General features: G+C 41.0%; 1 protein-coding gene across 1 annotated transcript in view; it reads right to left on the bottom strand.

The window, feature by feature from the left end:
• The window catches only part of LOC121323313 (serine/threonine-protein phosphatase 2A regulatory subunit B'' subunit alpha-like), an 85374-nt gene that overhangs the window by 22137 nt on the left and 43068 nt on the right, over positions 1–20169 (bottom strand). The window contains exon 3 of the mRNA XM_041264302.1: positions 6205–8794. Within this exon, the coding sequence (XP_041120236.1) occupies positions 6205–8322 (2118 nt within the window). The 5' untranslated portion in view covers positions 8323–8794. The remainder of the gene's footprint in view (positions 1–6204; positions 8795–20169) is intronic.

Here is a 20169-nt window from a genome sequence, read left to right as displayed (position 1 = left end):
TCCTTTAGTTTTGACACACAGTTCAAATTTACGATGCCCCACTGCGGGCAGCAAGTGTGTAGTTTACATCCTGTATATAGCCAACTGAAGGTGCTCAAAAAGAAAACTTGTTGTTAATAGTGGCCAAGTAAAAAGCCCTCTTTTACAAGATAAAGTTGTGTTTTTCATTATAAAAAACAGGACATTTTCTATTGAGGTTTGCCAAGGTTAGTCAGGTTTCCCTTCCTCTCCTTCCCCATTAGTTCTTGCATCTGGTCTTGGTTGACCACTGATAGCTGTTGGGTGTGTATGGAATCAGTGCTTATAGATAATTTTCATGAACAATGTATGTTCTCTTATTAAAACTGTGTACTGTAGCATCAACTGCAGGGCCAATGTTGAGGATACCAGTTTTAAAGGTTGAATAAAATGCAGTGCTACTGCTTTAGATGTAGGCATATGGTGGACTTTTTATACATTACTTAATGGGCATTGACTTTGAAAGGTTGCTTGCAGAGTAAAGCAATAGCAGTGTTAGTCCAACAATAGACTCTGCTGCAGTAGAGCACATGCAGCGGCTCTTCCAGTGATTTATAAAGGCCTTACAGGTAACATTTGTTTCATTCATTAGTCCAGTCTCATAGGGAGGATATATTTTTTCAATTCAATGGTTTTCAAAACTACCATGCACGTTTGTCCTTAGATAGTCTTCGTTTTCCATTTTCAATTTGTGTTCTCTTCTTTTTGTTACCAGCATTGGAAATCTTTAACAAATAGCAACAATACACACAAGGTTTTTGGGGGGTTTTCTTCTTTCACTTGGCAGCTACCTTCATGACTTAATTTCCTCTCAATGTGAGACTGGAGTCAAGATGATGTAATCCTCTGCCGACACAGAACAAACAGCTCCCTGGCCATCTGGGAAAATGCAATCACGGTATACACGGCTTCTGCACGATATTCATTTATTTATTGGCTTCAAGCTCTAAACTTCATAAATTAGCTCGTTCTATCTTTACACTATGATTTTTCTGTTTCAATAAATGTGGACATTAACATAGATTTGAAGAGTAACTTCACTGCAAAATCATCTTTTCCACCTTAAAGTGGTACATCGATGCAGATACAGTGGCTCTCAAAAGTACTCACCCCCTTGGACTTTTCCACATTTTACTGTGTTACAACATGCAAACAAAATGGATTTAATTAGGAGTTTTTGCCACTGATCAACACAAAAAAGTACATAATGTCAAAGTGAAAAAAAAATCTACAAATTGTTCTAAATTAATTACAAATATAAAGCAGAAAATAATTGATTGCATAAGTATTCACCCCCTTTGCTATGACACACCTAAATAAGCTCTGGTGCAACCAATTGTCGTTAGAAGTCACATAATTAGTTGAATGGAGTCCATCTGTGTGCAATTAAGGTGTCTCTGGGAGGTCCCACAGTTGGTTAGTACATTTCCTAACAAGAACTACATAATGAAGACGAAGGAACATTCAAAGCAAATCCGAAATAAGGTTCTTCAAAAGCACCAATCAAGTGTAGGATAAAATAACATTTTCAAAGCATTGAATATCCTCCGGAAAACAGTAAAGTCCATTATTAAGAAATGGAGAGAATATGGCACAACTGTGAATCTGTCTAGAACAGGCCGTTCTCAAAAAGTATTCGGTCGAGAAGGGCACTGGTCAGAGAGGCCACCAAGAGACCTATGGCAACTCTAAAGGAGTTACAGTCTTCCACGGCTGAGCTGGGAGACACTGTGCATACGGCAACAATAGCCCGGGTGCTTCATAAAACTGGCCTTTATGGGAGAATGGCAAAAACAAAGCCATTGTTGAAAAAAACTTGCATCAAATCTCGGTTAGAGTTTACCAGAAGGCATGTGGGAGACTCTGAGACCAAGCGGAAGAAGATTCTATGGTCTGATGAGACCAAAATAGAGCTTTTTGGCCTCAATATTAAGCACTATGTTTGGCATGAGCCTAACACCGCACATCATCCTGAGAACACCATCCCTACTGTGAAGCATGGTGGTGGCAGCATCATGCTATGGGGATGCTTCTCTGCATCAGGCCCTGGAAAGCTCATGATAGAGGGCAAAATGGATGCAGCAAAGTATAGAAAAATCCTGGAGGAAAACCTGCTGAAGTCTGCAAGAGACCTGGGACTTGGGAGAAGATTAATCTTCCAGCAGGACAATGACTCCAAACATACAGCCAAAGCCACACTGGAGTGGCTTAAAAACAAAAAGGTCAATGTCCTGGAGTGGCCCAATCAAAGCCCTGACCTCAATCCAACTGAGAATATGTGGAAAGAGTTGAAAATTGCTGTTCACCAAAGGTCCCCATCCAACTTGACGGAGCTTGAGCAATTTTGCAATGGAGAATGTGCAAAAATTGCAGTGTAAATAGACTCATGGCTGTAATTGCTGCCAAAGGTGCCTCTACCAAATATTGACTCAAGGGGGTGAATACTTATGCAAAATCAATTATTTTCTGTTTTGTATTTGTAATTAATATAGAACAATTTATAGATTTTATTTTCCACATTCTGGACTTTGTGTTGATCAGTGGTAAAAACTCCTAATTAAATCCAAGGGGGGTGAATACCTTTGAGAGCCACTGTGTGTGTGTGTGTGTGTGTGTGTGTGTGTGTGTGTGTGTGTGTGTGTGTGTGTGTGTGTGTATATATATATATATATATATATATATATATATATATATATATTATATATATATATATATACTAACAGATAATTTAACAAAAGTGTCTTTATCCAAGCAGCATATTAAACAAATAACTCTGAACCCATTATTTGTTATTTTTGTGACTACCCTATACTGCTAATGGCACAAAACAAAACTACCTCTTTCCCTGTAAATGGGTGGGGAGGTCATTTTATTCTTACAGTGTATGTACAGTGTAGCAGTTTATGTACAGTGTAGTATTTCATATACAGTATATACAGGCCAAGTATAAACCATATAAACTTAAAGCACTGTAATGTAATCTATACATAGTTCTTGACTGGCTAACTTGAAAGCCAGAAGACAATAGGGAAACTTGACTTGAGGTGAAAAAGAAGATTTTAAGTACCTGGCAGTTTGTATAAACTGTCAAAGTTGCTAATGATTAACCAGCCCTTTGTGAACTGTTGGTCCAGTAAAAGGCTTCATACTACAAATTGTTCCTGTTGATTTCTTAAGGACCAATATGGCTACAAACATGTTTCGGAAGCTGATCAGGCTAAGCAGAACTCTTCCTGGCAAGTCTCTCTGGACATGCTGGGAATGAGAAGATCCACTTTCTGGTTGACTGGATAAGGTGTGGAAAAATAATTGGTGTTATACATATTATTGATTTGCTGTTCTGCAGCCAGCTCATTGCCACCTATACCGGAGCTAAGTCAGGTGTTGATGAAGCCTTTCCTACTTGGAATGTGTGTCTCGGGTAAATTCGGAGCTCTTACAGCTGAAAATGTGTTATATATTTCTTATTAGGGTTCATATGTTTATCCTTCTTGATTTTGGCTCATAAACTGACATTCTTAATTTTAAAAAAGGTTATCACCAGTAGTGTCTAACGCAGATATTGAGGAGGCTTAGAAAATGGTTACAATTCTGATAAATAACTCAATGGGTGCTGTTGGATCATGTGCAGATGACAACATAACAAGCCCTTGTTTACTACAAAGATTAACGGGTTGTATAAAATTCAAGACGTGGGCAGAACTCTTGGCTGCTAGTTCTTATTTGCATAGTTCCAGAGTGCCAGCTGGGATCATGTTATAGAAAAGCTATTCCTGAACTTAGTGTCGACCTCCACAGCACGGTCATTTCATTTTTCACAGTGGCGACAGACAGTCTCCAGTGGAATGCCATAGTACGTGGAGTAAACAAATTTAAGCTGTCCTCCAACATGGTTTCCTTGGTTGACAAGAGAGAACAGACAGTGGAACTGGGTTTTAAACCACCCAGCAAGTGGCTCCAGCTCCAACTTCACTTCACTCCGAGTGGCTTCCCAGGGGTTGCAAGGCGAACATCAGTAAATAAAACATCAGGCTAAAAAGCCGAACCGGCATCATACTACACTGTCCAAACAAATACATTTTTAACCAAGACATTTTAAAAGTAAATTGCATATTTTATGAAGCACTACCAAACAATGCAAAAAAAAGCTTATGCTTTTGTTTTAGTTTTTTATCATGATTTACTCTGTATTTTATGGTTGTTATGGGTTGCATTTTCCCTAACCTGTAATAAGTTTAGATATATATTTTAAAGTAAATTATATCTTTTGAAAACAAATTGCACTATTAATTTCTTCACAAAGTAAATAAATAGTAAAATAAATACTTCATTTTAACTAGTACTCCTTCCTGATTATTTACAAATAAAACATTTCATATGTTGCAAACCTGTAATTATAGTTATTTAGATAAGTGTTGCAAGCATGTAATTGTAATTATTTTGATATGCGTAATAGCTTTAAATGGGCCCATTCCCCACTTTCAACATCACCTTTCGGGCCCCCAGTTTGTCGATTAGAGCATGCGGATTATGACACAACTATCACACCCACAGATGTCTTAGTGTCAGGTTTTCATTTACTCAGCTGCAGTGGCTCGGCTAAGGGGCCCCTCCAGAGCCAAAGCTGACAAAAAAAATATATATATGATGGATAGCTGTCATTGCAGAGCTTCCTCCTTTGATGGATGCCATCTTAGCTTCATAAATAGCATATGTGGGATAACTAGCAGGAGTCAGGTTACAACATCAATAAACCATCAAGAAGCACATTACCAATAGGAAGAGAGAACAGCACAGCAATAAGAGGATCACCTTAAGGTTCAGTAACCGTATTGGGAATTACTATTATTGGAGCAAAACAGGGGAGTGCATTTACTGAATTTCTGTAGTGTGTCACTAAATAATCAGCACAAATGAAACAATATTTCCCTAAAAGGAAGAAAATAAAAGCTATTTCCCTTTCGCAGTGTCCACAACTCTGAGATAAATGGCATTACTGGAACTACATGTCTGCACCACACCTGTCTGCACCATACCTGTCTGCACCACACAGGACTGCACCACACCTGTCTGCACCACACAGGACTGCACCACACCTGTCTGCAACACACCTGTATGCACCACACCTGTCTGCAATACACCTGTCTGCACCACCAGAACAACATTTTAGCCACCAAATGGAAACCAAGGGCTACAATCCTGAGCCACCCAACCCCTCTGTCAAAGTCCAGTGATCACAGCAGATATCCAAGGCTTAGTCCACAAAAAACCTGAGGAGCTTTTTCTATATTTCACAGGATGATTCAAACAGTCCTTAAAGTTAATCTAAATTGGAAGTAAAATACCTGACATAATAATCTGTATAAAATAAATTCTATGCCCTGGGTGCACTAACTATGTATCCTATAATACAGACCTAGTCAGCTTAGATAATACTCCTGAATATCAAAATAATACAAATTGAGCTTGCATTAGGTCACCATGACATAAGTGTGCAAGTTCCAAATCCAGTCAGGTCTTTTCTAAAACTAAAATGAGCCTATGTGTTTCAATATGAACAAATATTCCTTATACAGCACTAAAACCTTGAATATATCCTAAACATCATATGGAAAATGAGATTTGGGATGCTCTGATTTATTTTTGTACTGCAATAATACATAGTGGTAATATTAGCATCACAAAACACTGGTTAGCCACAATCTGATCTACAGCAAAATCATATCATTCCTCCCTTACTGGTTCATTACTTAGATCAACTTTTCACAGATTTAAAAGATTGGCTAATGGCCTTCATAACCTTTAAGTGGCTGTGGAAACCATTTGCATAAAAATCCAAAAAGTTTTTGTTGGCCTCAATGTAAGTTACAGTCTTGCTTTTAAAGATATACCAAAAGTGAATACGGCTTTTAAAAGAGAAAAAAAAAATCCCAGAATAGTGCTTACTTCTTAATTGGACAGGGTGCAAGAGTTTGTGGTTCAATAATTTTTCCACTTGATTGACACAATCACTCCAACAGCAGAAAGATAAAACTCCTGTGGACAGTATCACTAACTGCTTCCATTAACTAGAACACCATAGTGATCTTAATCTGGAAAACGGTGTAGTGTTTTCATGTCTCACCATGACAACAATTTTTTTTTTTTTTTTATTAGCAGCTCTTTCCAAAATACAGATGGACTTACCTTGACGACTTCTGGTGTCTGCTGGATTGACAGAGTTGGTCCAGTGTCTCGGATAGCTGCAGGTATGGAGCTAGTTTGTAGATTCTGCGGAGACTTGCCAGTGCTTGCCACGGTTTCTTGAAGAAGACGCATTACTTCCCCTTCTCGGGACAACCTGCCCTTGCCTGTCCTGCTTTCAACAAGTTCCTGAGCAAAGCTTTCAATACTCTCTAAAATTCGCAGCAAGAGAGCCCCGTCCTCCTCCTCGTTTGTAGTGTAGCCATGTCTGCTTGTGTCCTTTTTGGATGAGAATGGGGCGAGTGTGTCCACTGGAGGTTGACTGCTTCTGGAGTCAAAGGACAAGGGCTGGTGCGGACCTGCCTGCTGGCTGCAGTTCTTGAGGTCAGCGCTTTTCCCATTGAGGCACGGTTCTAGCTCGATTTTTTGGGAAAGACACTCTAAATCCATTAGCAATTTGTCAATGTCATCCTGGTCATTGCTTTGACTGAGTTCTTGGAAAGCTCTTGGTTCTGTGTAGAGATTCTGAAGAGACAAATTTGGCTTGCTGGCTCCAGGCAGTGTAAATGGCTCCAAATTTGGTTTAAAGGTAGTCCCATTCCTGATGTTTCCTGACAGTTTAGCAGTATTGTCATCAGTTTCCATCAGAGCAATTGGTTTTTTAGGTAACTGTCTGACCTCCATGAACCCCTGGCTGAATTTCCCTTCCCCTCGTAGCTCCTTGTCTAGCACTTTCCCTATGTCATGTTCTTCCTCTATATATAATGCTACCATGGATTCCTTACATATACTGTCGCTGCTACTTGAGAGCAATGAGTTTGCAGAGGAATAGCTGTCTGAACGGTTCATTATTACAGCTTGAGGTAGGGCACTGGAACTATTAACAGCAGTCGAGTTCTTATGAACACTTTTGGGGGTAATCGTACTACACTGCAGGTTGGCAAAGCTTTGTACTGATTTCCCATTATTAGCTGAGTCTTGAGGGATTTCTTGGGGTTCCAAAGGAGATAAAGGAGGTAGAGTTTTAGTTAAAGGTGGAGAATGGACCACATCTTCATATCTGGGTGGCTGTTCATTACCAAATATGGGGGAAAAGGGAGCTTGCTGCAATCCATGCAAACTATTTACAAGTTCAGCTAAGTCACTGTGCTCCGATCGCCCATGTTGACCATATTCAAAATCAAAGGGAAGCTTCTTCAGGTAGCTTGAAAGCCTTGCCATCACGCTCTGGTAGATCACCTCTGGGTTTGTGAATGAACTGTCGCTGTCCCCACCCATGGATTTATTCTTGATGCACTGCTTAATGATGTCAGTGCATTTCTTCAGGTCTTCTGAGCATTTGAGGAGGATGTCCAGACAAGCCTTGATGTCTTCCCCCGAAGCACTGCTGTCTGCCTTGGCCTTTTCCAGGATCTTTGCTATCAGATGTTCTTCTGTCAAGCTATTCAGGTACATTATTGGAATATTGTTGATGTTTTGCTCCAGGGAACTACTGCGACTCAACTTGTGCTCTTCCATCATGGACTTCTGTACAAAGCCAAATGGTGGGCAGTTCTCATCACTGCTGAAGTGCCCATAAATTATGTCAAGATCAGTGGACCTTCTGCTGAAGGACTCTGGTCTCACTTTTCTCCCTTTCCTAAAAGTAACATGGCTGGTAGAGTACTTTATTTTCTCAAAAGAGAACTCTTTGATCTTCCCACTGGCTAGATTTATGGCGTCACCCGTTATGTCCTTAAGGCTGGCGGAACTCTGAATAGTTAATCCCTTTTTGACCCTGGGAGCACCCTGCATGACCTGGGGATAGTCCTCACTTGTAGCTCCAGGGGGAGCAGTGGCATTTTCAACAGCTGAAAACGTATTGCAGAGGTCTTGAGTACTAAAAGGTCGGCCACCAGTTGCAGGCTCAGCTGTAGTATCCAGCAGCTCTGAACAAGTGCTATGATGGGTCACAGTGCACTCAACACCGTGTTTAAGGACCTGACAGGGTCCATTACAGTAATGTACAGTGTGTTGAAAGCGACGATCAATGACAACACTGTTATAACAATTAGTAGTACTAACCACAATGCGGTATGCTGCTGCCATGGTACGTGTCTGTCTTTGTCTCACGGGCTTCATACAACAGTCTTTAAATAGGCATAAAAATGTACTTCAGTAACGTCTAATCAAAATATCATTTTAAAAAGACTGTAAAAGTTATATAGGCCCAAAACTTCAGCTTTGTGCTTCGTAAAGAACACAAGATGTGACCTCTTGAGGCCTGCAGTGGGATGTGCGGTCGAATTTCAGCTGCTTGTCCTGTGTCAGCAGAAACCACCCCACTCGGTTACATCTCATTCAATAGAGCATGTTCCATGCTTGGTGAATACATTGCACTGTCCAGATTCAAGGAATTGCTACCCATTTCTTAAAACCGCAGTCCGAGGCCAAGAAATAGGCCTGTCCGTAGATCCTAAGATCATCACCGTTTCAAAAGCAGAACCCTGCTAGCAATATTTTCTTTCTCCTGCTGACTGACAGATGTCGTAGAAAGCAGAAAAATCCCTTTTTCAGGCTTGTTTAGTCTGGCTTCGAAGGCTCAGAGGCATACCTGCAATAAAACAGAGAAAAAGAGAAAAGCAGTTAAAACCTCTTTACTGAAATACTCTTGTCTCATTGAAAGAGTCAATTTAACACCTCTTATTCTGGAATTAACAAGACAGGGAGTTGAATTGTAAGAATGTGTTTTGACATAAAGAAAAAAGAAAAACTCAATGATGTATCATCCTGAAGTGAATTGACTGAAATCAATGCAAGCATCGCCGTTAAGTAATCACACTTAATCCAGATATTTGTAGCCTACATAATGAAGTAACTAGAATTAGAGAGGGGGGGGGGGGGGGGGGGCATGATCAAATCAAAATACATCTTGCTATGAAATTCTTATATTTACTGAAATAGCAGCTACAGTACAGCATTTGTCAGCTGTAAAGCAAAACTGTTAATACCACATTCAATGTGACTACTGAAAATGAGCCACCTCATCCCATGAATGGACATACAGTACAAATACTGGCCCTTGGAAATTTAAACTGTCGTCGACAGTCGTCACGTGGCAAATAAAACCTAACAAGACCGTTCCTGGAGAGCTTCTCGGTTTAATCTGCCATCATTGGTAACACCTCCCTTTGAAGACAGCAGGCTTTAATTGGACTATTGGAAGCCAGCAGTGTTGCTGGCCCAGGAGTAAGTGAGCATGTTGAGTTACTAACTCTTCTAGTCGAGGGCTGTTTTCTGCCACTGAAGGCACGGAGGGAGACAGGGCTTAAGTGGGTAGAAGTTCAAACAAAGCAATTCTAAAACTTAAAAACAACAACAACAAAAAAAATTAAAAAAAACTTGACGACGTTAGGAAAATTTTAATAAATCTTCACGTGCCTATGTTTATTATTCTGTGCCACCAAAAGGAAAAAGCAATGCTGTATTAAAACAATGACTGGCACTACTTGGGCATTCCCAAATCAAAGGAAGACCAGTGGAATGTCTTCAGCCTAGAAGACCCCTGCCTACAGTACTGCCCACTGAGGCTTTGGAAGATGAATGGAGACCTTCCAATCCCAGAAGTGTTCAATCAACTGTATATCTGAGGTAGATTAGTGTCAGGAGAGTGAAATCCCTTTTTCATCTCACTCAGATAAGAAAGGCTCTCGTGACTACGCTACTCTTAATAAAGACTGAGCACATGTGTTCAGAAACCTTTCATGTGAATACAGCTGCTTGATTAACATGCATGAATAATCAACCATCCCGAACAGCGTTTCTCATGCCCAACTGTTAGCACTCTCCCATGTCTAAACACATCGCAATTGGTGTTTTGAGAAATGAAAGTGGTTTAGTGGCTGCCTGCGCAGCCAGATTGAATTCTGCAGCTGTATTTAACACTGCTATAGTAATACAGTTTGTTGTATGACATAACTGATGTTTAAGACATGTTGAGTATTCATCTGGTACATTAAAAGGGTACTGCGTAATGCATGTCACCTATCAAATATCTTGGGGAATCAAACCCAGAATTCCACAATTCTGCTAGACGTCTTTAAATAAATGGAATAAATTATGAGGTAATGAACCACAATGCCAAAGCAGCAAGATAAATAAAAAATAAATTCAGGGTCTGACTTCACTAGTCTTACACGCCTTTCATCTTTGGAGACCTGGGTTCAAATCTGGCTAATGTTAAAAGTGAAATGTGTTTGACGGCCTCTACTTTGCCACACGATTAAGGAAGAATAGGCAGTTAAATGACTGAATGACATGCTGTGCTCAGGTTGCGCTGCACTCGTTCCTCTACTGTTGCCCCCTTCTCCTTTCATAGCAATGAGCATCAATCATTAAGAGATTTTAGTGGTCTAATGTAAATCCTGCTGGGAAAGAAATTCAAGACATTGAAACCAAAAAACTTCCTTTAGTACAAAAGCCAGCGACTTCTTTCATAGAAAGACTCGCATGGGATACAAGAAATTGAATCTGGAGGCTGAGGGTCACCCCCAAATACTTTTGAGGAATAGACCGATGATTGACCAGATAAATATGGAAGACATATTCATGCTGCTTTTGTAGTTTTTCACGACAGTTTCTGAAGAGCTTACTCACAGTTATATCAATGTTTTTTTTTTTTTCTTTTTAACAACTGAGTAACAATATACAGTAACATTAAACCATTTTGTTTATTAAAAAAAAAAAAAAATCCACCTGGAAAAGAATTACTATATTTTAGTTTTACAGGAAATCTGTGCACTCAACAAAATGGCTGATAAAGCATTCTTTTAAAAATGTTATGAAGTTGGGTCAACCACAACAGAATTTGATACCCTTCCTGTATACGAACAGTAAGTGCTTCATTTTTAAAAGGCAGGGCAGAACAGCTGTGGTTTCAAAGATGTTTTACCAATCTTAAAATGCTCCCTCACCCACAGAATAATGTTTATGTTTGCTATTTTTCACATAGTTTGTGGTTTGGTCACAGTTGCCTTGGCAACCGTGACAGCTTACTAATAGACTATTCTTTAACAACAAATTTGAGAGAGAGAGTTAACTTCTAAGACTGAGACAAATTGTAAAAAGCTGAAAAGATATTTATATTATATGGCAAAACAACCATGTTAACTCACAGTTCTGTTTTGTACAGAACTAAAAGACTATGATTGACAGTACTGGAATGTGAGGACTGTCAAACGCTACGCTAAAAACCTGTTCACCAGCCATGCACTGGCAAGGTGCAATCGGACAGGCCCAGAAAGGACTGAGGCACAGTATAAAAGCCCACATATAGTATGATTTGTGTAATTTTTTTCCCCACTTCTGGCAGATTTTGAATTTAAGCAAAATGAAGTACTGTCTACTACCCCTTTATTAGTATGCTTGTGGTTTTGGCAGTATGGATCACCTACTGCACATACAGTAATTATTAATCTTACTTGCCAAATATTTCAATTCAGTGCACTCCTCTTGGTAGTCAAATTTGTCATTTATTTATTTTTTTACAGTTCACAAGTGCTTAAATAAACATGTAACTTTTTGGTGTGTAAATTGTGGCTCTCTTATGGTCTTATTCTCAAAGACCTGCTCGTCATCCAATCTGGCTGAATGAATTCTGACTGTATAAATTAGAACTGAAAGGATGAGTGCTGGAAAGCACAGGCTCAGCTGTTTTAATGAACTTTGAATGGCTTAATCTATGTTTAATGGCAGTGTGTGCCAAGCTTAATGGGGATATAACGAGCCTGGATTGGTGTAAATTAACAGTGTAATGAAGCTGAAATAGCACTCCACAGAATGGGTCAGAACGTTCTCTCCTGAAACTATAAAAATCACTGGATCAAAAAAGTGAAGATGCCTCTGGACTAAGTAATTTTCTCCAAATTCAACAACAGATCAAAAGCCAGCTCAGTAAAATTTCCTGGTGTTTACCTATGGGATTTCTCATTGAGATGAGAACATCTCGTCTTTGTGAGTGTTCGGGAGGGTATAAGGAAGCTTACACATCTAATTCCATTAAGGTACAAACAATGCATGTATATGAAAATCTGGTTTGGAGGAATGGGCAACAGTTTTTTTCACCTCAGCTGTAAAAAAAAACTGTGGCTATATCACATGTAATTTCTCTAATTTTGCTAAGATCTAAAGATCTTTCTTTTACTTTATTAGTCCAGGACTTCCAAGTATGACATTTGAGCCCTAACGGGACCTCACATTTTGCTTTGAGGCTAGACTGCACACACAACTCTCCTGAGCCATTAAAGAAAGATGTGATAAACCAGTCAAGGAGATTGCATTTTACCTCCACATCTGTGTCTTGTAACAATCAGACACGTGTCTTTTACCGAATCATCAAAGTTCTCAGAGTAATCTGTGGTTTTCCTGAGATTTGCAGTTCGGTTTTCATTATTAATGAAGTGTGAAATTGCAGTTCCATAACATGCTTTTTATTTTAAAAAAAAATTGTTGAAATGCCTCATTTGGTTTGCAAGCTCCATATTTTCTGTTTATTTCTTTGAGTTTCAATGGTTGCAGTTTGTAAAGCGCCCATTTCCATTACAACTGCTTCACAGCTGGGTCCAATATACTGCTTTGTTTCAATCGGCTGTGTGTATTTTTCTAACTAAGACAGATCTCCTGAGGGGGAAAAGTATTGTAGCGATCCCGGTTCCTGCAGGCAGGCGCATCACACAGGGCGAGGCAATCCACACACAGATGGAGGGTGGGCGTGAACCTGGGACCTCTCGCACTAAAGCATAGCGGCGATACTGCTGTACAAAAGAGCTGGCCCCCTGTACATCACTGGCCGGTCCATGGTAGGGAGCAACCCGGCCACGATGGAGCACCAACCTCCGGCCACCGCGGAGAATCTGGACCCAGACAGTGGTTCCCTCCATCAGCCACGGTCTCCCTTGACGCCTTTTCAAGATGTCTGACCACATGATGGTTACTGTTGAACCGGTATCCACCAAAGCGGAGACCATAGGGACTACAGAGACCATAACACAGCAATGGTCATCCACGGTGGTCCTCCCGACCACCATCACCGAGAGGCCTTGCTCCATTCTGACATGGTTTCTTTGCGGCATTTCCTGACGCTGGCCAAGGGTTGCTGGTGTTCACAGCACGGTGATTCTCCGGATACTCAGCGCGCCGATGGCCATGCTGTCCACATCTCCAGCACAACGGATGGTCGCATACTGACTCCTGAGCTCTGGGTCGCTACCGCCCTGAAAAGAGCGACAACCTCGGGGAGCCAGTCAGGCGGCACCTCACATGGCACAGCCTCCTCTACCTCTATCTGCACGGTGCGGACTCGTGGTGGACCCTGCCACTCTGTGGCCCAGACCACCTCCCTCTCGTACGCCAGTTCCACCGCTTCCCAGAGGCTTTGGGGTCAGAGGAGTCTCACTTGTGCCCGCAGTTCTCCGGTTCCAATTGCCTCCACAAATTGGTCACTGGCAAGCTCTTCCTGCACCACAGGGGGTGGTTTTAGAAGTGGGATGCAGATACCCCAGCACGCACTCATCGGACTGTAGCCTGGTGAGCAAGTCCGGGCGGACTTGAGACTGGCAGGGGAGAGTGTAGCGTGCACGGGGAAAAGCAGCAGCAGGGCTGGTAGGTGACATAATCACATACAAAGACATAAGCCTGATATACGCTCCTTGCAAAGGAGCCGGCTCTTTTGTACAGCAGTATCGGTGCTGTGCTTCAGTGCGTGAGGTCCCGGTTTCCTGCCCGCCCTCCATCTGTGTGTGGATTGCCTTGCCCTGTGGGATGTGTCTGCCTACGTGAACCGGGATCGCTACAATATTCTACAAAGTTTCATGCTTTTTATTTTTTTATTTGACAGCCAGTGTGTTTATATATAGCTCAATAAAGAGGGTGGAGAGGGCATTAAAATATGAAACCTCTTTTGTTTATCACCCTGTCCTGGTCACTGTAAAAGGCCTGCCAAGTAACCCTGCCACCGTTTTGTTTAATTTTTTCTTCAGTTACGACATTAAAAGTCTTCACAGAATAAGGATCTTGGCTTAGTGCTACAACAATAACTTCATATAAGTAGGATTTTAGCTTCTTTCACATGCTTAAATATAGCTGAAGGGCTGTACCATTAAAACAATGCTCAGCTTCCTGATACAGCTGATAAAACACACATAAGCCTGTTTATTATAAAATTGCACTCAAAACTTCAAGTTTAAGCAATGGTATAGTGAATTGTAATTTAGGTACATTTTTTTTGGAATCTATATTACAAATAATACAAGGAAAACAGACATATTGTAGACAAGTAAAACAAATAAAAATGAAATGAAATTCATTTTTTATTTTATTAAAATAATTAGTTAATTAATAATTAGTTGGTTCTGATGCAAACATTATTTTCCAATAACAAACTGTAAGAGGAAGGTGTTTTCTTCATTAGTTTACACTACTCTAGAAGTATGGCCTCTTCCAGAATTATCTGAGCTTCCAAAAGGAGAACTAAAGCTATTTTTTGTCTCTGTTTTTTGCACTCCATGTCAGTGGCTGATTAGTCATATTGTGGTAGCTGCTTCTGTGGTACTGTTAATCATATTAACTAGTTGTTTTTGAAAGCCCAAATCACACTGATTTATGTCTCATGTGATGCCTGAACTGGGTAAAAGACATCAGTCTGCGTTAGGCCCTGCTGGAGACTAAATGTCATGGCTACGTTTTTCCTCCTGACTTGAAGACCAATGAAAAGCACACCTCTCCTGGCATGAGTAATGTAATGCCTCGAATTGATTCCTACTGGGGCAGCCTTCCAGCCAAAGGGCATTCAAACATCTTGTATTGAAAGCAGGGACATATTGCTGTATTCTTCAAATCGCGGTCCAGATCTAAAGTCAGGCAGTATACATGTGAGACACACAAAGCTTTTTAATACTCCTTCTTGGTCTACATTAAAAATCCTCTCTCTCTCGCTTAACTCTAATTACCTGATAATTTAGAGTGCTTCTGAAAAAGCATTCACACACCCACTTAAATACTGGCACAATTCATATTGAAATATGAAATGCAGATTAACTAAATAAAGCTAAGCAGTGAACCAGCACTGGTATTTTTACAATCACACAGGTTTCAAAACAATCTCTGAATGCTTTTAGTTTAATGAAACCTAGCACCAGGTGACTTCAGAATGTTTTTTTTTTTTATTTCATTTAAAAAAGTACATAGCATTTTCTGCTATTTTTTTTTTTTTTTTTTTTGCAAAACAAACCTCCTCATAATAAACATCATCTTGAACGCTCTCCTGCTAGGTGTAGTGTTGTCTTATTTTGAAATATAATGTACAGCACCATTCCACCCTTATCTCCAATGTAACACCATTCTAAATACTAATATGTTGAACATTGTGACATGACCAGACAATATATATATGTTATATATATATATATAATATATATATATATATATATATATATATATATATATATATATATATATATATATATATATATCATCCTCAAGCCTAAGCGATTAGTATCGACCCTAAAACTATCTGCATGCCAAATGTTCCCCTGCCATCAATCACACAGATCACCACTCTACTGACTTGCCAACAGTAGAATAATGAGTTAACTTCTCATTAATGGCAGAGCCCCTCATCTCCTCTTGGCCTTCCTTCAGCACCTTAAACCTCTAACAATTTAGACAGACCATAATATGCAGCAACAGAAACAAACCCTGGAAATGCTATAGCTGACGTTTCTCTAGAAAACAGATGTGTGAAACCACTCTGTTTTATTGTTTTGTTTTTTGCTGCAGGCCCTCTCCCAGGGCTTGGAGGGGTCGCCAATTACTACAAACTAAAGCCAGAGAGCTTCGAAGAAAGAAACTCCAGTGCATCCCACTGCACAGACAAATTAGTTCAAGACCTCACATGTTGCTGGACATGCACGATGGAAGCACAGGCTGTGGCATTCACCTTAAAGCAGATACTTTGCAAAGTGATTGAGAACTTTACACTCTTTAGAGACTAGACTTTGAGACTCATGCTCAATTTGTGTAAAATCTGATCATTTACTGCATTAAACATGTAGCTACTGTATTTACAGTTCAAGGCTATTAAGGCGGCCCCCTGTTTCATTACATTTATATGCGTAAATATATATAGTTAACTGTCACGATTCAGATAGGAAGTAATCAAGAACCCTGTAATCAGCTCAACCTCAATTAAAACAACAACAATTAAAGGATTAGCTGATTACTTATTATCAACTGCAGTACATTAGCCTGGGTGGCATTTTGGAACAGCACCCAAACTATAACACTATTAAACCACTTTGAAAGTGTAAGATTTAATAAAAGAAGTGTTAATCAAAAGCTTATTCATCCAGGGTATTAGATGGTCAAGCAAGTTTCAATGGCCTGACCCAAGGTTCTGCACATTTCTGGGTTTTTGTTATAAAAACTGTTTTATTCCCTAATCACCTGACTAATTCATTCCGAGTTTAAATCTCTGTAGATGACTCAATTCCTGTTTGATAACCCTTATAAAAGCCATAGTAAAATTTGCATGGGAATTTTGCAGTTTTCCTATGCTTTACATAGTTTGCCATGTTTAATGTGCTGTATTATACCTCACTGTGCTTCATTACACTGTACTATGCTTTTTTTTTTTTAAATTTAGTCATTGCAATTTTGATATGTCCAATTATTTTTAGGCTCAGCTCACTGCTACCACCCCTAATAAGCGTCTTCGAGAATCCGTTCGGGCGTGCCCGGTCCGGTCTGATGTCCCCACGTGTCACTCGGCTCCTGTGGGACCGGTTGGCTTCGGGCTGGGGGGGGGGGGCGGGGCGGGGCGGGGCGCGGGCGGCGAGCGGGGGAGGCGGCCCTCTCGCGGGCTCCATAGCTAGAAATAATGTTAAGAAGAATACGCAACCCCATGCTTTCCTCTAGAGAAAGGCATCACCAGCTGGAAAGCTATTAAAATGAAGCATTCAATGTTGCAGAGCATTCCTATATTCAAACAGTAACAGAAACAAATGGTTCATTAAAGTTTACACTGAATTCATTTAACCACCTGCCGACATATCTTACGAAGCAAAATCACCGGCTTCTCGCTTACAAGTGAAAATAAACACACACACACATATATAGATAGATAGATAGATAGATAGATAGATAGATAGATAGATAGATAGATAGATAGATAGATAGATAGATAAAGTGAGTTCAGTAATATTTGGGCCACTGAGTAAATGTATCTCTTGAAATAACCTTTTCTAATTTCAAGGCCACATTAAAAATACAAGCTTCCTGCAATTAATATAAATATTGTACACAAGGCATCTGTTTTCATTTCATGAAGTTTAAATGTAACATGAAGTAACAGACCAAAATAAAAAAAGTTTTAATTAGTGCAGTTATTTGGTTAACCTGGAATCAGTTAGCATAGCCCCCTGACTGTGACAGATGTTTGTATGCTTTAGTCAAAGCTGCATTATTCACCAGCTATTCACGGGGGCTGGCCTTTGGAACTTGCATTTAGGGAAGCTGGTTGAAGCTCTTCATTGAGGTCTGCATTGACTAGGCTCACATCTTACCAGATCCTGGTGGCCCACTACAATATATATTTGCTGAAACTGAATTTTACAGTACAGGGAATTATAATAAATTACAGACCAATTTTGGTACTGCCCAAAAGTCAGTTGTCACAGTCAGCTGTGATTTGTATGAAAACTGATCCAGTACATTCATTTGCAGTATATTTCTTCCAGAACCTTTAACGCAATCAGAAGATATACAGAGTACTAAAGAGAAACTTAGTAATTAACATTTTGACAATAAGTATTTTCATTTGTACTTTCTTAACATAAGAGAGGATAACCTTCAGGACAACCCCGTACCAGTCAAACTATTAAGAGGTTAATCATGTTTTGATGCATAGGGAGGTTCCAGGTTATGGCTGACTAAACCTAAGCAAAAAGTAATATAGCAAAAAGTAAAATAGTTGCTACAGCAGTTTGTACACATTTCAGGGTAGAAATTGCATGTTTCATCCAAACACTATTATAACTTATGTAAAAGTTATTTGGCATGTTGTCTGTTCTATCTATCTATCTATCTATCTATCTATCTATCTATATACACAGTATTTGCAAATCTACACATATCACACAGCTTTGCAAGCTTGCCCTTAAATCTAATTACATTCCACATTAAACACCTAAAGAAAAAACTGTGTCAGAATGTACCAGCTATAAATGAAAAATCCACCTCACCCCTTAAAAACCCAGCAGTCCAGGTCAAAGTCTTGGGCCGGTAAGGGAGGCTTCACTGGGCCCATGGCTGAAAATGCTGTCAGCTCCCCTGCTGGTAGTGGCACGGCTGACAGCATGGTGGTTCACTCCCGCAACGGAAAGGCTGCTGAGGAAGGTGGTCTCCTGACCTTTCCCCCTTTCTCAGCCGGCAGCTCCCTCCTGTGGGACTCCAGACATAAGAACTCCTGCAGCGAAATTTCTTCTGACCCCCCCCCCCTTCTTCCTAGCCAGCAGCTCCCTCTGGTGGGGCTCCGGCCACACTGACCCCTGCGGCCAAGCAGAGCTGACGGCGAACCCTGGCGAAGCAGTTCCGGCGACCCCAGGTGAAGGCAGCGGTGGACCCTCGGGAGGGGAACTCGGGAGGGGAGAGCCTGGCCATAGAGGCGGCAGCGGGAGCTCTGCTTCTCCCTCGTGCCCTGCAACCGGTGGCAATGCGGAGCAGCAGGCAACCCCAGGTGATCCTTGGGCGAAGCGAGGCAGGCATCCATGAGCGATGATGTGAGGGCATCCTTAGGCAATGTCATGCAGGCATCCCCGGGCGAGTCAGGACCAGTTCTGGTGCTGTGGTTGTCCACTGTGGCAGTGGCTGCGGCGGTGCTAGCCCTCTTCATGGCTGCTGTGGCTGGGCTGTTTTCCGTCGTGCTCCCCTCAGCAGACTATGCAGTGGTTGCTCAGGAATGCCAGCATCACGTCCTGGTCCTTCTTCTAGTGAAGGGAGAGCCAGCTCCTGCTCCTCTCCCCCTGGTGGTGATGGAGGCAGAGGCAGCTCCAGCTCCTCTCCACGTGATGGTGACGGGGGGGGGGGGGGGAGTGATACCAGCAGGAATTCACCCTCTGCTGGTGGACAGTAACCCAGCAGGAATTCACCCTCTGCTGGTAGACGGGGACCCATCAGGCATTCACCCTCTGCTGGTGGACTGGGACCCAGTAGGCATTCACCCTCTGCTGGTGGACTGGGACCCAGCAGGCATTCACCCTCTGCTGGTGGATGGGGACCCAGCAGGCATTCACCCTCAGCCTCCTTCCACCCAGGCTGTGGAGGTGAAACCAGCAAGCATTCTTCCTCTGCTGGTGGCTATGGGAAGAGCTGCCTCCCGGGCTTCGGACTCCCGCAGTCCCCCTGTCTGGGCGCTGGACTCTCCCAGTCCCCCGTCTGGTAACCTATATATACTGTTGTTCTCTGTATTTTATATGACAACAAAGAGACATAAAATTGTATATATATATATATATATAATATATATATATATATATATATATATATATATATTAGGTATAAAGGTGCAACATGAAGAATTTTTTTCTCTCATTTCATTTTACTTTTCAAAAAGCTGGCTCCACTGACTTACTGTTAAAAATACAGAGAGCAGCAGTTGAATGTCGCTCCATAAATTCTGCTTTAAGTAAACCCCTCCCAGTATATAAGCCAGGGAACAGTGGACACAAAATCTACAATGACGTTCTCGCACATACAGTATCTGGCAACATCTTTCTAATTTCTCCAAGTGGGCTTAAGTAAAAAATGAAAAAAGTTAAAGAATAACAATTGTAAAGACTACCTCACCAAAGTTTGTTCTGCTTGTGGCCAGTGCAGCACTGTGGTGCCACATTATAGGCCCTTTACTCTTTCCATTTAGTACAGCAGAGTGAGGTG

This window comes from Polyodon spathula, chromosome 11 (genome assembly GCF_017654505.1).
Source record: "Polyodon spathula isolate WHYD16114869_AA chromosome 11, ASM1765450v1, whole genome shotgun sequence".
NCBI classification, from domain to species: Eukaryota; Metazoa; Chordata; class Actinopteri; order Acipenseriformes; family Polyodontidae; genus Polyodon; species Polyodon spathula.
The sequence above is the reverse complement of the archived record's forward strand: the minus strand, read 5'-3'. Positions and strand labels throughout refer to the sequence as shown.